The sequence below is a fragment of the Halyomorpha halys genome, unplaced genomic scaffold, assembly GCF_000696795.3.
Source record: "Halyomorpha halys isolate HHAL.00 unplaced genomic scaffold, Hhal_1.1 Scaffold25.1, whole genome shotgun sequence".
NCBI lineage: Eukaryota > Metazoa > Arthropoda > Insecta > Hemiptera > Pentatomidae > Halyomorpha > Halyomorpha halys.
The window spans coordinates 937685-953741 of record NW_027107314.1 but is presented as its reverse complement, the minus strand read 5'-3'; the positions used below and the strand labels follow the sequence as shown (position 1 = coordinate 953741).

Genomic DNA, 16057 nt, shown 5'->3' with positions numbered 1-16057 from the left:
AACAACCCAACGAACACTTTGGAAGGACGTGCACCGCCATCTTTCTTGTTTAAAAAATAACGTATTTCTTATAGACAAAGAAAACTGGTTAGCTTGCTTTTTGTTTTAAAATAACAATTAACAATATTAAAATTATACATAAAATAAAACATATCAAAACCCTTTAAACATCAAAATATACTATTTACACAAAAAGAGCATATTACAATATATAAACATATATTTCACTGGATATAACTTAAACAAATTAATATACATAGTTTTCAAGATAAATATAAATAAAAAAACATAATTAGTCATATAATTATGTTTTAACTATATTTATGTAAACAGTATATGCTTATGTAGACAAACAGGTAATAATAAGTTTAAGATGAAGATATTAAAATTATTTTTAAAAAATAAATAAAATAGACACATTTGAACAAATTTACATCTCTATATATATAAAAGATAGCTGAATGATAAAGAATCTTTGTCCTCGATAGACTTGGTTATTACTGGACCGATTTACATGGCGCTTTTTGCTATATGTTCCATTTCGCCGTGGGAAGGTTTAAAGATGATGAAATCATGAGATTTTTGTGTAGTAAAAAATTTATGAACAGAATCAAGCGTAAGGATCGGAGTAAAGTAGTTTGGTAAATTTTTTTTCAGAAAAAAGAAAACCATATTGGTTTTAAGGGTTGTCCCAAAGTACTAAATACCATTTTTGGACGACTATATTTCACATAATCATTAATAACTCCACTCCCTTTTACCCGATTGTCATGTTCACCATTGGAAAGCTGAATGTCTGCTCTTATAGCCGAAATTGGCAAAAGTTAAATTTGATGTTTTTTTTAGGGAAAAATGTGAGTTTCAAATGAGGGAAAAAAAATTCTCAGGTTTTATTTTATATCTCCGGTTCTAATTTGTTTAATTAGCAGTTTTCAGATCCCTAATGTGTATGTTTAATTTAACTAAATACATAAATTTATAATAAACTATCAATTGGGTTCATTAAATCTACATACATCCTAAAATATAGCAATAGCGAAGCATTGCCGGGTCAGCTAGTTAAATAATAAAATTGGAATGTCTTAAGATTTTTTAAAAATGCATAAATCTTTTAATTGCATACATTACCTTCTCTTGTTTCAATGGTTACCTTAATCCTTCTAAGCTCACAAAGATTAAATTCTTTCTCAAATGCATCAACTAAGATCAAACCAAAGATACTCTATTGAGTTTTTAATTTTTAGGCACTGAGTTACAGTAGTTTTGAAATATTGCTGAGCCGTTTGTAATCTGTTGTGCATATGGTTACATAAAAAAAAAAAACTACCTCTTCAAATAAATAGTTTAAAAACGATAACATATTGATAGAGGATTTCTCATTTCAAATCTCTTACAAAAATCTGATAAAAGTCTACTGAAAATATGAAACTAATTTTTTTTTTCCTGAGATATTGCGTCTTACACCATGACCAATTTACCTTCAAAACCATATCAACATCTCAATTACCATGTTCTCTTACCACCAGTCTAATACATATTTGTTTGGTTTTGACATTACATAAGTTTTAATTATGAATCATTTCTTACCAATTGCAATCCTATTCATGGGTATGCCAGAATAAACCTCATTGTTTATAATGTTAATAATCCTTTTGGCTGATTTCTCAATGTGCTCAGTATTTTCAACAGCATCTGCAGTGAAATCTGATATATCATACCAAGTATTTACTTCCTGAAATATCAAAGCACTAATTATTTTTTTCAATAACAGAAATAACCAATAACAGAAACAGAGATCTTAAATAATTAAATAGTCATAAAAATGTACAAATTTTGTACTTTTCATGCAGCTTAGTGAAAAAGAAGTATATAGTAGTGTAAGTCCAGGGTAGACCAACCAGTTGAATACTTGGTTAGTCTGTCAAAGCAGCACTGCAGTCATTATCATGGGTTGCTCTTCATATACAACAGACAAAAGAAACAGGCTGTTTTGCTTGTGAGTTTCATGTGTATTTTAGAAGAAAACTTCATTTATTTCTTTTGATGAGTTGAAAAATATTTTATACTTCTTTGTTATATAATCTAGTTAGTTTAAATGATCTTTTGATGTAAGATTGATGCCATAACTCAAATGTATACTTGAGTACAATCTTAACCTACAATGTTGAGCCAGTAATGTTTATTTGTTTGATTGGGAAGCTAGTTCATGAATCCCCGATAATTGGGACAGATGAACCAATGAAATTTGGGATAGTTGGCCCGGTTGAAAAACCTGGGATAGTCGGACCATATCTCTTATTAGTGCTTTACTTCCATTAAAATGAAATGTTACTTATAAAAAAAATACATTAAAAATAAAAGAGTATTCTTGGGTTACAAGGTATCAAAGCTTAAGCAATAATATGTTAGTTACTGAATTTTCATAGAGGACTTAAGAATTTAAAACTTACTAACACTTAAATATTTTAAACCGTCTACTAAATAATTAAGAACCAATAAGTTTTATGAATCTGATATCTTTTTAAAATTACAAATATTCGTTTTATGGTTATACATTCTGATAGTAAAATTATGTAAAAATTAATATCATGCACAGTTGGATAAGATTATATAATGCATTAATAAATGGTGTTAGGTTATTATAAATAAATAACAATACAAAGATTAGATCAATATCAGAATGAAAAATAAGTTCTAAACAGTTAAGATAGAGAGAAATGATTAACTAGAGCATAGAAAAACTATTTAAAAGTTGATAGATGAATGAAGACTTCAGAGATGTCATCGCTTCTCATATTAAGAGAGGAAAATCTGACTCTTCAGGGAAAAGAACTTGAAATAACCAAATTGTGTAAATAATGGATCAGCCTGTCCCCTTTTAAGAATAATACATCAAATTCTGGGAATTAGCATGCTTCTCTCAAGTAATTAGTAACTAAAGAAGAGCAAAACATCTAATTAGACGAGTTAACACAGATTTGAATACATTATTGGTTATGAGTTTTGTTCATTTTCCACAAACAAAAAAAAAAGACTTGAACATCATACGTAAACACTTTCATCATAAACTATTTTAAAAAAAAATTAGGAATATTATTATCAAAATATTTCAGACAAATTTTTAATAATTAAAACTGAATTCAAGATTTAAAAAACAAACAACATATCTTTAGGAGAATTTGCAATAAAAATAAATTAATCACACAGTAAAATGACATAAGGATTCATTGAAGTATAAATATAAAATTACCAACAGCATGGTAAATAAATATACATAATTTTTTTTTCAAACTTTGTAATATGAGCAATTTGTATTTTAAAATATTTTATTCTGTTTTGCCTTTCCAGTTGTATAAATTTATCTAAGATGAAAAAATTAAATAAATAAAAAATATTGTCAAATGGCACTTTAATTTGTTTATACTGAGGTTTAATTTTTAACAAATTATATGAATATCAATAGCTGTGGTAAGTACCTCATAATTCAAGAAAAAAAAAAAGAACAAAATGATTTAAAACTTCAAAAAATAATGAAAAAGCAACCATTATTCAGAAGACATATTGTTTCAACCATCATTTTGTAGGATAGCTACATAATTTTTCTAACTTCATAAATTCTTTCGAGGTGTTTTCAGGATGAAGCATTAATTTTTATTTTTTTTAAATGCTATAAAGTTTTTTTTTTTCGAAGTGAGAAGGTTTTACAAACATATTTGTTACTACTTCATAATCAGTGAAACATTATTAAATTTCATCAAATTATAATTTTAATTAGTAAAAATGTTTATTGTTAGTTAATACCCATGGTTAAAAACTGCTTATAGTTGAAAAATATTACATAACAAAATATGAACATCATTAAACAGGTACAAACACTTTCTACTTACTAAAAGATTAATCCCTTACCTTGTACACTCGAGTTAATTCGAGCGTGTCAAAAAGGCCAAACTGCACACTCAAGATAATTAGAGCAGCATTGTATTTTATGCTGATATAATTTTTCACACTCTAATATAATGTAAAATTGAAAATAACAATGTGATAATAATAAAATAAATAACAATGATTTATTTCTGTAAAGTTGTTCTAATCATTATTGTTATAATTATTAACATAAAAAGGTTTTCTCCACACTTTTAAATAACAAAAAATTAATGTATAGGTTAAACAAATAACTTTTTTGCCTTTGGTTATGATGATTAAAGTTTATTGCAAAATGATTTTTCCTCTTAGCTTGGATGGATATATTTACAAGATGGACTTTATATCTGTATCATAGTCAGAAGTTATGATAACAACATATGAATCATTAAGTATACAAAATGGACATATGTATCAGGAGCTTTAAATGAGTCAAAAAGATAGAAGTATTATTCCTAAAATCTTTGATATGGTTGGTCCTAAAAAATCTTTTGCCCAATAAGTACAAGAATTACAACTTTTAATATAATATTTAAACAAACATTCTTTTACTCTCATGTTAGAATTGGCCTTGAACAAATGGGAGGGCGTTACTAAATTCCAATTAAGTCAGTTGATTGATTTTCTCGAACTCAAGGATTTCAAAAGTTTTGACCACTAAACAAATAATTAAAACACAAGCTCATTTAAAAAACACAAGTATCAAAGGAGAAAATTACAGCTGTCACAGAATATTAAGTTTGTGAACAATGAAACCAATATAACCTTGAAAAATGATTTAGAAGTATGTTTTCAGGAATATTTTCAACATTTAGCCAGGCATCGCCAACTTAATATAGAAAGAGCTGTTAGTAAATTGTATAGTAAATAAAAAAAAATTTCTATTAAGAAAAGTTGTACCCACAATCATGCATTTTTAGCATACTTTGTTTTACAAATTATAGTATTTTGTATTGCACATAATACAAATTTTGTCAGTCTTATTGACTTTACAATACCTTATTTGACAATGTCCTTATTTCCTGTGTGTCCTGATATTTCTTTGCAAATATTACAAATCAGAGCTATACCGCGATAAGATTTATCTAGAAATTTCATACTCTTCCTCATTTATACTTTCAGAACGAACTATAAAATATTTTCTTAGTCACACACATTTCAAATAAGTCATAACTATTTTCAGCAGTATCATGGTCAACATCCAACTAATCCTTGTCCATATTATTCATTTGGTCAAATAAATTGATATTCCTCGAATTGACATTGTTGGCAATGAATATACAAATGATAAAGTGAAGGCTAAAAAAATATAAATCAAATGGGGCAAAAACATTGAGACCATAATAAAAAAAAAAAATTCAAATATAAATCATATCACAAAATATTGTTGGCTCTGTTCGCATGAAATAATCTCTATTATACATTTGTTGAATTTTTGATGACCCCAATTTGGATCACAAGACCCTACTCTACCTACTGTTGTACCAAGAAAGTTGAGAATTTGTTCCAATCACAGGTTTGTTTACACTGTAGATTCAAAATTAAATTGTGAATTTTTACATTTCGAAGAATATAGTTTTAACAAACATGAATTGTTGAAATGGTCAAATGACCACTCCTGATAGAGGAGACATGCTATCAATTATTTTCAGAAAATAAACAATAAAGAAAATTATGTGTATATAGAAAAATGGGTTGTACTTATATTGTAGGAAAAATCAATAAGTCACATGGCGATATAGTAACGTAGTACACACGAAATTTCAAAAACTGTCATTTTACCACGCATGATAGGTTTAGTGTTAAATGAATTATTGAGAGAACACATTCGATACAGAATTTAACTTATTATATCGTATTTTATCTCGAGGATCCATCATTTAGAAATAATAGGTGAAAAAATACTTAATTCGTTACTTTGCTAAGTAGATTAGTTAAATAGTAAGTTTTAGGAAATGCGTTTCCGAACCAAGTATGAAGCACTAATTATTAAAATTATTAGCAAAAATACGATTTAATGGCTGGGTTTCGTGCATCGGGCTGTCCCTCTAATGGCCTTTCACCTTGCAACACTTCAACTCCACTTCCGGTCCAAGCAAGAATAATCTAGATTTTCAAACACATTTTCACGCATAAATCAAACTTTTTTTATATTTCTTGATACACCTATCCCTTAGAATTTCGTGCAACTCTTCGTGTTTTTTTTTTTCACTTCTTAAATTAAAAAAAAAAAAACAATATTTGGTATCTTCAACATCTCTTTACCATATTCTTTTTTATTATTTATCACGTTGAAGGGTCTAATAAGAATGTATTTTTACAGAATAGAGATTTCCTCGCTATCGCATCCGCGTTATTGGAGAATAGTTAGAAGAAAAGCAAATTCCATAAAGTAATTTCGATTACGCATGCGATAATGTATATTCCTCGATATGTTCCAAACGGTTCCTAAGATTTGGCCCAAATATGAAGGAAAGCCGAGGATTAATGTAAAAATGGAACTAGCGAAGATTTTGTCCAATTCCATCAACGACGCTTTTCCGTTGATTCATGCGTCAATGTATTTTCCTGGATAGGGCTATATTTCAAAACGGCTCATCTAGTTTTGACTTAATTCTCAGGCGACATAATAATGACCATGGAATAGTAATTATCCAATGTTTAATTATGTACCCAATTGGATGCATATGAGGATTCAATATGACCAAACATACTTTTTTTTAGGCTTGTTATAATGATTTTGAAACTTTTTTTATTAAAATTTTCTGACCGCGGCAGTTTTTTGTTTTTTTTCTTGAATTCTTCCTAAATTTTCCTGATTTTCATACTAACTAACCCCATTTATATTACAAAATTTGGTAAACAAATTTAAGATATGAACCAGGTGTGAGCAACTATTTAGCTCCTCTATTATCAATTCATACTAACATTATTATATTTACTAATGTTAATATATTATTTCACAACTGACTAGTATAGAGATGCTATATAAACCAAAATAAAGTATATATTTTGTTTATTTATAATCTTAATATTTTCTTGAGACTGGTAATTTTTTAAATAAATAATTCAAACTCTATCCATTATAGTCTCAAAACTTTTTATTTCTCTTATACGTCCAACGTTTCGGCCAATCTGGTCTTCTTCAGGGACAATCTACTCAATACCACTTTGAAACCATATAATTTAACAACTCTAAAACTTCATGCAGGCTATTCTGCCCAGGTCAAAAATATCAATATCTAATTAGTCAATTATCAATTAAGAACAAAGTCAAATTATTTATCTGCAGACAATATTCCTTAAAACTTTTATCACAACAAGTAATTGATAATTGACTAATTAGATATTGATATTTTTGACCTGGGCAGAATAGCCTGTATGAAGTTTAGAGTTGTTAAATTATATGGTCTCAAAGTGGTATTGAGTAGATTGTCCCTGAAGATGGCCGGATTGACCGAAACGTTGGACGTATAAGAGAAATAAAAAGTTTTGAGACTATAATGGATAGAGTTTGAATAATTTATTTAAAGTATATATTTTGGTTTATATAGCATCTCAGCAATTGTCAATAAAATAAATATAACACAAATCAAAACTAATGCTTAAAACTAGTAGTATATGATTGCAACTTGTAGTACTTTATATACTTTAAAATGGAATACATTTTTCTGAATTTTTGGAAAAAAAAAATCTATGAATATAATTTTTTCTTCAATTGAAATATTAAACATTAATATCAAACATATAAGAAGATGGTCAGGGTTGCAGTCAAAAGAGAAACAAAAATAGTTTACAACTATTTTTGTTTCTCATTTGACCGCAACCCTGACCATCTTCTTATATATCAATTTTCACAGTCAACTATATATACATATATTAATATCAAACAGTTTTACATGTAAAAGAAATAAAAAAAAAAAAAAAAATGAAATTTTTCAAGATATACTCTAGTATATATATATTTGCTATTTCTTTCTTATATAATATGGTTGTGATAATAGGATGGAGAATTTGGGCAACCTACAAGATTGGGTTCGTAGGTAATATGGGTTGTCACAGCAACGTTTGCAGATGGCCTCACTTCTGTTATGCACTACATATTTTAAATTGCTAATTTAATTTATTATTGTTTGATAAATCAAAATTAATTTTAACTCCAATTAAATCATCAAAGTTTAACAACAGAGTTTTCAGACATTCTTTCAACGTCTATCTCTAAACAATTACTAAAGGGTAAATAATATAAAAATATAATATGTAACTATAACTATATAAAAATATAAACAATTTGACTTCGTTAGGATTATTGAATTATTAGTTTTATTGCTTGGATGGAAAACAAATCTATGGATTATGCAAATATCATTTTATTACCTGTATTGTAAATATGATCCTTCAAACTATGTTCAATAGTGACACTGCATGCTTATATTGATTCTATTGAATTAAGTTGGCACTAGATGCTTCTCCTCCTTATAATATATTTAAAGATAATCGACTGATCATAATTCTATAGCAGTAGCGAAACTTAATAAATGATCATATTCATGAATTAAAGAGTGCACTTAACTACTGACCAATTCAATATTTCAAAGGGTTACAACTTAACTCTCGATTTGTAACAATAGCTAATAATTTCTTTCTAAGTTATTATAAAAAAAAAAAAAGTTTATATTATATATGAAGCCTTGATAAAACGAGTGGTGTATACCTAAAATAGTGAAGAATCATATTCTTATATGATAATATAATTAATAAATTTACAATTATAGGGGAACATAAATATTTATAAATTATGAATAAAATATAGATAACTAAATATTTATAAATTATGAATACCAATGCAGATAACTAATTACAGAAAAGTTTTTTAATTAATGTTATTTGAAGGTACAAAATGTTTTATATGAAATCTATCAGTTTATGTTAAGTTTATTATTTTTCAAATAAACAACATTTTCCATAACTATAAATAATAGTATTGTTATATAACATACATCTACAACTTAAATATTGAAACTTTCACTGATTTTAAATTTTATTGAAATATGGAAATGGGATAAATTGCAATTAAAATATATTATATATGATACTTTCAGTTGATATAATAACTAACTCCAATTTTTAAATTTTCAGAAAAATACTTTTAATAATAATTAATGTTGAAAAATTCTTATATTGTGATTTACCAAAGTATGGCAGAAATATAAATATATAACAGATTACTAAAACTGACATTCTAATCTTAACTGTGACAGAATAAATATTTAAATACAAAGATTTATGTCATGGAGTTAGTCAACTGAAAGGTTCATGTATTGTTTAAATTACTAAACAAAACATAGTATAGTATTTATTGAAAAATAATTATTGTAAAATAAACTACAGAAGTACAAATATTTACTTAGTTAGTAAAAGGTCTATGAAAACTCATCTATAGTTTGATAAATTGATATAAAAAAGCTAAAATTTGTTTCTTTCTAAAGGCAGCTCTTTTCATGGAAGATAGTCATGAGTAAAAATAATTTTTTGGCTACTGTTCTGGCCCATCAGATAAATGAAGCACATTCTCTGCAGACCCGTGATGTTGGATTTGAATGTAGATATAAATAACACATATGTTTTATTCAATATAATAAAATAACAAGGACTTTTTAACTTATATTACTCTTGAAAAAAAAAATACAATACTTTTTATAGGACATCAATCGGCAGCAGACACCAAGTTTTATAAATTTATATTTTATAAGTTTTATAAAAATGAAAATATTTTAAATTGAGTAATTATTTTTTAGGATGAAATATTAGTTTATGACACGGTCTTACCTGACCACCATGAGCAGAAAATGGTATCATTGATGCAGTAGGAAATATTACTTTGATATGCGGAAAGCGTGCACTACTCCCTTTAAGGGCCCGGATGGTCCCTCCAATATGTGGTCCAGAATCAGCTAAAAACAATATAGAATTATAATCCACATTCTATATAAAAATAAAGAAACTCTTAAACATAGGGTAAAAAATCTTATCCTAAAAGAAAAAGTATGTGAGTGACATGACAGCACACTATTTCTTATATTGAGTATAATAAAGTATTCCATTAGTTGTAAAAAATGAAAAATAATGCCAATTGAAAAATTAACATTAATTATCTTTGCCAGTTTTAAATTTAAGAAGACAAAATTAAAACAGCTTTGATAGACATAAAGATTGTAATGAAAGTATAACATAATAAATTAATTCATAATAATAATTAAGTACTTTACCTGTACCATGGAGAAATATAAGACAACCGGTGGCAGTATCTTTCTTCTGCTCTATCCGGAACATTGGTTCCATCGGATCACCTAAATATTCCGAGTAACGCATTTAAATGTTTAATAATTGACTGTGAGCTACTTAAATAGTTAGGTTATGTAATAAATCAATTTAAGGTTTTAAAGTTATAGTCGTACGTAAAGACTACTTTGGACCACAGCAGCCAACCGTCTACATCAACGGCTGGGAGCCAATTGACTGAGAGCTGAGTCTAGAAACCTACTTGAGCTTATTGATTGGCCAAAGTCGATTGTACTGGCTCGATTGTACTGGCGCTCTTCGCTTCGATGTATCGAGTTCGGAGCCTCCTTTTATTCTAACCTTCCTCTTCAATTCAACATAAGTGATTCATTTGTTTTTCTTTAGGACTATTTTCTACTTATAATTATTTAATTTAGCATTTTATAAATTTAATTACTGTATAAAATACCTGTAATAGACTTCGAAAAACAAAAAACAAATGGTAAATAATACCCTCAATATGTTTATAATTAAATATGATAAAATTGATAATAAAGGTATTTAAGAAAAATAAAAGTGTTGATATCTAGAAGTGATTTACAATAATTCTTTATCTGATTTTTTTTACCAGATAAAACGGGTTTTGCTACTTAAGATTTCTTTAGCTCCTCGTTATACCAATTGTTTTCCTTAGTCTATATAACCCAATAAATTATTAAATTATATATATTAAATGATAATAAAAAAAAACAATAGAAAATCTGTATCTAAATATAAAACAACGATATTTTACTACAGTTTTGTAGAAGGGAAGTTGAAGTAATTCACTATTCATTCGCCGATTTCACTTACGATTCCGTGGATAGAAATTGTCTCTAAGTGATCATTACTGAATTGGTTATCCAATTAAAATTAGATTGCTGAAATCATACATAAAAGATACCGAATGCTAACAATGATATAAGTGGAAGCCTTTGATGTTAGAGAACATAAAATGCTTTTAAGACAAGAAAATAGTTCAATCTCACTCTTCTAACTTCATAAAAAATTTACCACCGATTATTCTTAACCGCCCTCTCAAAATTTGAGGTTTTACGTTTCAAGATATGTAAAATATTGGGTTCTAAAATAAGTTCGTAGCGTTTTTCAATATTTCAAGTTAATCCTCTCTGTGATTATAAAATCATGTTTACTTGGTCAATAATGTTTACATATTATAAAAAAGGATTAGTTAAGGTGCTTTTATGCATCAGTTTCAACCGAGATTCCTTATCTTTAAGTGGTATTTTGCTTGCTCAAAATGGAAGAGGAAAAAAAAAAATCATTTTCATTATTTAATGATTTTTTTATTTCCAAAAAGGAAAATCTTCTGAACAGACGGTTAACAAAATTTGTAGTGTGTATGGCGATGATGCCTTAAGAGAAAGCATCATCCGTAAGGGGTTTGCTCGGTTCAGAACCGGAAATATTGATTTATAAGACACAAAGCGCTGGAGTCGTCCTTTAACTGTTGATGACCAAATTCAAGCATTGGTCACCCTCACTCTACGACACGAGATATAGCAGAAACGCTTAACATATTTCATGAAGGTGTCTCAAACCATTTTTGTCCCATAATCGCAAAGGCATAGTTTTCCATCACGATAACACCCGTCCTCAAGTATTCAGGCAGACCCGGCAGAAATTATTGGGGTTTGGCTGGGATGTTATCCCCCACCCACCCTATTCACCAGTCCTTGCCCCAACAGATCTTCATTTATTTCGGACCCTCAAAACGGTCCTAACGGGAAACAACATTCGCTCGAGGACTGCAAAACCCACATAGCACATTAAAAAATTACCTGAAAGATGGCAACATTTAATGGATCTAAATGGGTCATATATAATTGACTAAAAATATTTACAAGAATCTGAAGTTTTTATTGAAATCACCAGTAAAAATACAATACACTAATGCGAAAAATTATATTATGGTTTATTATTTTCAAATAATTAACTATAAAAGAACTATTGAAAAATTATAATTTTTTTCTTATAAATGGCAGAGATCTGCTGGAATAAACCTTAAATCGGATAATTACGTAATTCTGAGGATCATCCTGGGATGACCTATAAATAAAAAACAATCAATCTAATGGTTTTAGAAAAAATGCAGCAGGTGTATGATTTATGTTCGATTTGTAGATTAAGTAATTCAAAAGAGAGTTGTGTATGATATTTATTTATTCTAGGAAGCAGACTCTTCCTAAATAAGATATAAATAAATAGTATACAATAAAGAGTAATACAATTTATTACTTCTAGCTTTGTAATTAGAATTCTATCACACATGGCTGTATTTATTAGTAACTAGTTTCCAATCCGCCTATATGTATACTTCTTTAAATTATTAGTATTATTTCTTTGATATATTTAAAATATTTTTTTTTTTCATATTTTCGTATTTTCTAAGTATATTTTTAATGTTCTGTCAATTCTTACAATGTTTGTATCTTTTTTTTTTATTTAGCCCTGAAGAAGCCCTGCAAAGTGGGGCAAAACGTTTGTTAATAATAAATAGTTTTTTCTACTATTTTGTACCTTTATTGACTCACCCAGATTATTTTACGACAATCTGTTTCATACGGTCAACTATCTTCTTCCGATATTTATTATTGTATTGCGTATTTAGTACCGGCTACTATATTGTGTATTTTATAAAATAATAGTGTTATATAAATTGATTTTGTAAAATTTAGTGTAATAAAAAGTTATGAGTAAATTTTCAACTGCCAAAAATTAAATAAATTATTTATTGATGAATATTTTATTTTCATTTAATATTTTATTAATTGGCCTGACAGTAATATTTTCAAAGTTTGACATCGCCTTAGGACCGAAATGAATCTGAACTTCTTTCCAGCAAGCTATTTCTCTACTTTGTTTTTATTTTGTCCAGTCCACTGGACAAATTGGGCGAATGTGACGAAATGGACAACATTATTAATCTTGAGTTATTCGTGTAGATAATGGGCGACCACGAACACTGTCGGTGACGAATGTGAGAACGGGCTATCTGTAGCTCATGGAGTTGAGGCTTGATAGTACAACAGCCCAAGAGGTGGAAAAAAGCAGTTATTTCACCCCACCTTTTTATTACTTTAGCAGAAACTATGCATAATTACTAGTCAAAATTAATGAGTCTTCCAGGTATAGGTAGGAGGAATAAAAAATGGCGGCTGTTTCAAAACGTTAAATAAATTAATTTTTCATTCGGAGCTCTATATCTTTAAAAGTACTTACAACACTAGAAAACATAAGAGAAAATCATTTATAGTAGAATAAATATGATAATATATGAGCTCTAATAGAGCTATTTACGTTAAATAGTTCCCGAGATATAACTTTTTAAAAAAAAAAAAATTTACAATATAAATCATGCATTGAAAAATCAGTAGTGAATCAATACGGAGAAATTAATATTTCAAAAATTATTCGACGTACAGATGTATATTAGTGCTAAAATTAAAGCTAGTTTAATGTACGAAAAATAGTTTATAACGTTTATCTTCGTAGGAGTTGGAGTTTTCATGATATTCAACAAAATAAATTCGCAAAGTGTTGGTTTCTAGTAGTTCAGAAAAAAGTTTGATTAATGAAAAAATATATCTCGAAAACCATAAGACGTACAGATGTATGTCAGCACTCACATTAAAGGTAGTTAAATGTACTATAAAGTAGTTTATAACTTTAATTATATTATTTCAAAATTTTTCGAGACCAGGTAATATTTATCAATAAATAAATTTAATATCCAAAACAGTCTCAACACTATTTATTTCTTTGTCCTACGTTTCGGCCCTTCTAGCCATCTTCAGGGACATATCCCTGAAGATGGCTAGAAGGGCCGAAACGTAGGACAAAGAAATAAATAGTGTTGAGACTGTTTTGGATATTAAATTTATTTATTGGTAGTTTATAACGTTTATCCTCGTAGGAGTAGCAGTTTTTTTTTTATATTCAACAAAATATTAATTTCTAGTTGTTCAGATAAAATTTTTGATTTATGAAAAAATATGTCTCAAGAATCATAAGACTTACCACTGTCTGCCATCGCTCACATTAAAGCAAGGTGAATGTACAAAGTAATATTTTTTTTCTTACCCATCAGTAAAATAAAATAAGTACACATCAGTAAAAAGTACTTCGTACATATAATGCATGAAATGTATTTTATATACCTTACTAAGTCTATATAATATAAAGTATATTATATAATACTCCAACCTAATGCTTGGAAGATACCAATGTATGTTAAAAAATGACTAGGAAGGGAGTAAAAAAAAGCTATGATTTTTCATTTCTACCGTTTTTGTTAATTTCATTGTTAGTAGGTGAATAACTCAAAATTAACTTAGCAGTAAATTGAAACGAAACCACTGTTTTTAAACTGATAATGTTTTTAAGGAATAGAAATTATGAATTTTTTTTTCATTTTGTCCGGATAGTAATAAGCCTCGAAGTCGCCGACGAAATAGTCCATTTTGTCTATAGTGGACAAAATCAAATCTCCTCTGCTTCTCTCTGAGGTGCTTCATATCAGGGTCTTAATCTATTCCCTGTGACCCTAGAAAGCCTGGACATGAAATGTAAAACGTATGAGACAATGTCAACTGAGCATTAGTCTCAATACATCTCTTTAATGCCCATGAAGATCTCTTTATCTATTTAAAAAAAAAAAAAACTTAATAAATCCGAATCAATAAACTTGAATGAAAATTTCATCTCATATACATTTCGGATTTTGTTTTCATTATATCTGAAAATATAATATTGAGTTGAAGACAAATCTATTCATTACGGTGGATGGGATTGGCCATATATTTTCAGAGATGTATTTTTATTAATTTTGACCGACAGATGTTTCATGCGTGTTCTGAAAATTGAAGACCCATCACACCTTACCTCTTTTCAGCAGACTACCATTTTATCCATGTGCCTGAGAAATGTTATAAAAAACAATAATCAGAAATAAAAAGAGGAAAAGTCTCCATTTAACGAGTTTATCGATTCCATGCGTAACGGTTTCTTGGAACAAGGTACAAAGGACTTCGTTGGGCGTTGGGAAAATATTTATTGAAGCAAACTGAATTTTTTTTAATTGAAAATGATATCGTTAAAGTTGGTTTTTCTTGTCCCATACCCTTGCAAGCGACATCTGATGTCAATGATTTAGTTCATAGTTGTGCTTTAGGTATAAAATTTTAATCTTTTCTGTCAAAAAATGAATTGAAATGTTGCAATTTTCTTTGATGAGAGAACCTTTAATTGTATGCCTCCTCAAATTAGTGGAAATGTACTTAGCAACACTGTGAAGTAAGCCATCGTATGTTCTAATATTTCTTGTTGTTCTCATTTTTTTTTTTTTCACCATCAACTTAATCCGGCAGGAGTGTTCTAATTTATTGTCCCCTAAGAGGTGTCTCGTTGAGCACATTGCTCATGATAGATGATTAGTACTATTTCTATATATAATTAAATGTAATGATAACTAAAATGTTTGATATTACTTTCATAACAACTTTTTTTAGTAATTTCATTGTGGATAATAAATTGAAAAAACTCGTTAAAGTCAAAAATAAATTTATTTTATAAGATTTTTAACATTAAAAGAACTTTTATTGCGTTATGATCTTCTCTTGTGAGATTGTGACATGTCGTACATCGACCAACCTGCCTGAAGTCATTTTAACCCATCTCCCTTTTATCCCCCAGTGGAGCGTTCCTCCATTCTTTTTCCCCCCCCCCGGCCAGCGGCTCCTGGGCCAATATTGTAACTGCCTTCAGCGGACCCAGCCCAACCCCTTTAATGCCA

General features: G+C 28.3%; 1 protein-coding gene across 2 annotated transcripts in view; it reads right to left on the bottom strand.

Moving 5' to 3' along the window:
* LOC106683108 (lysophospholipase-like protein 1) overlaps window positions 1-10666 on the bottom strand; it is a 12813-nt gene extending 2147 nt beyond the window's left edge. Inside the window, exons 1-4 of one of the 2 annotated variants that reach the window (XM_014424367.2) lie at window positions 10466-10666; window positions 10191-10271; window positions 9751-9875; window positions 1588-1732 (exon numbers count right to left, since the gene is read on the bottom strand). In XM_014424367.2, coding sequence (XP_014279853.1) covers window positions 1588-1732; window positions 9751-9875; window positions 10191-10263 — 343 coding nt within the window. In that variant the 5' untranslated portion in view covers window positions 10264-10271; window positions 10466-10666. The other variant, XM_014424357.2, reaches the window with a different exon arrangement.
* Window positions 10667-16057: the final 5391 nt, after the last annotated feature.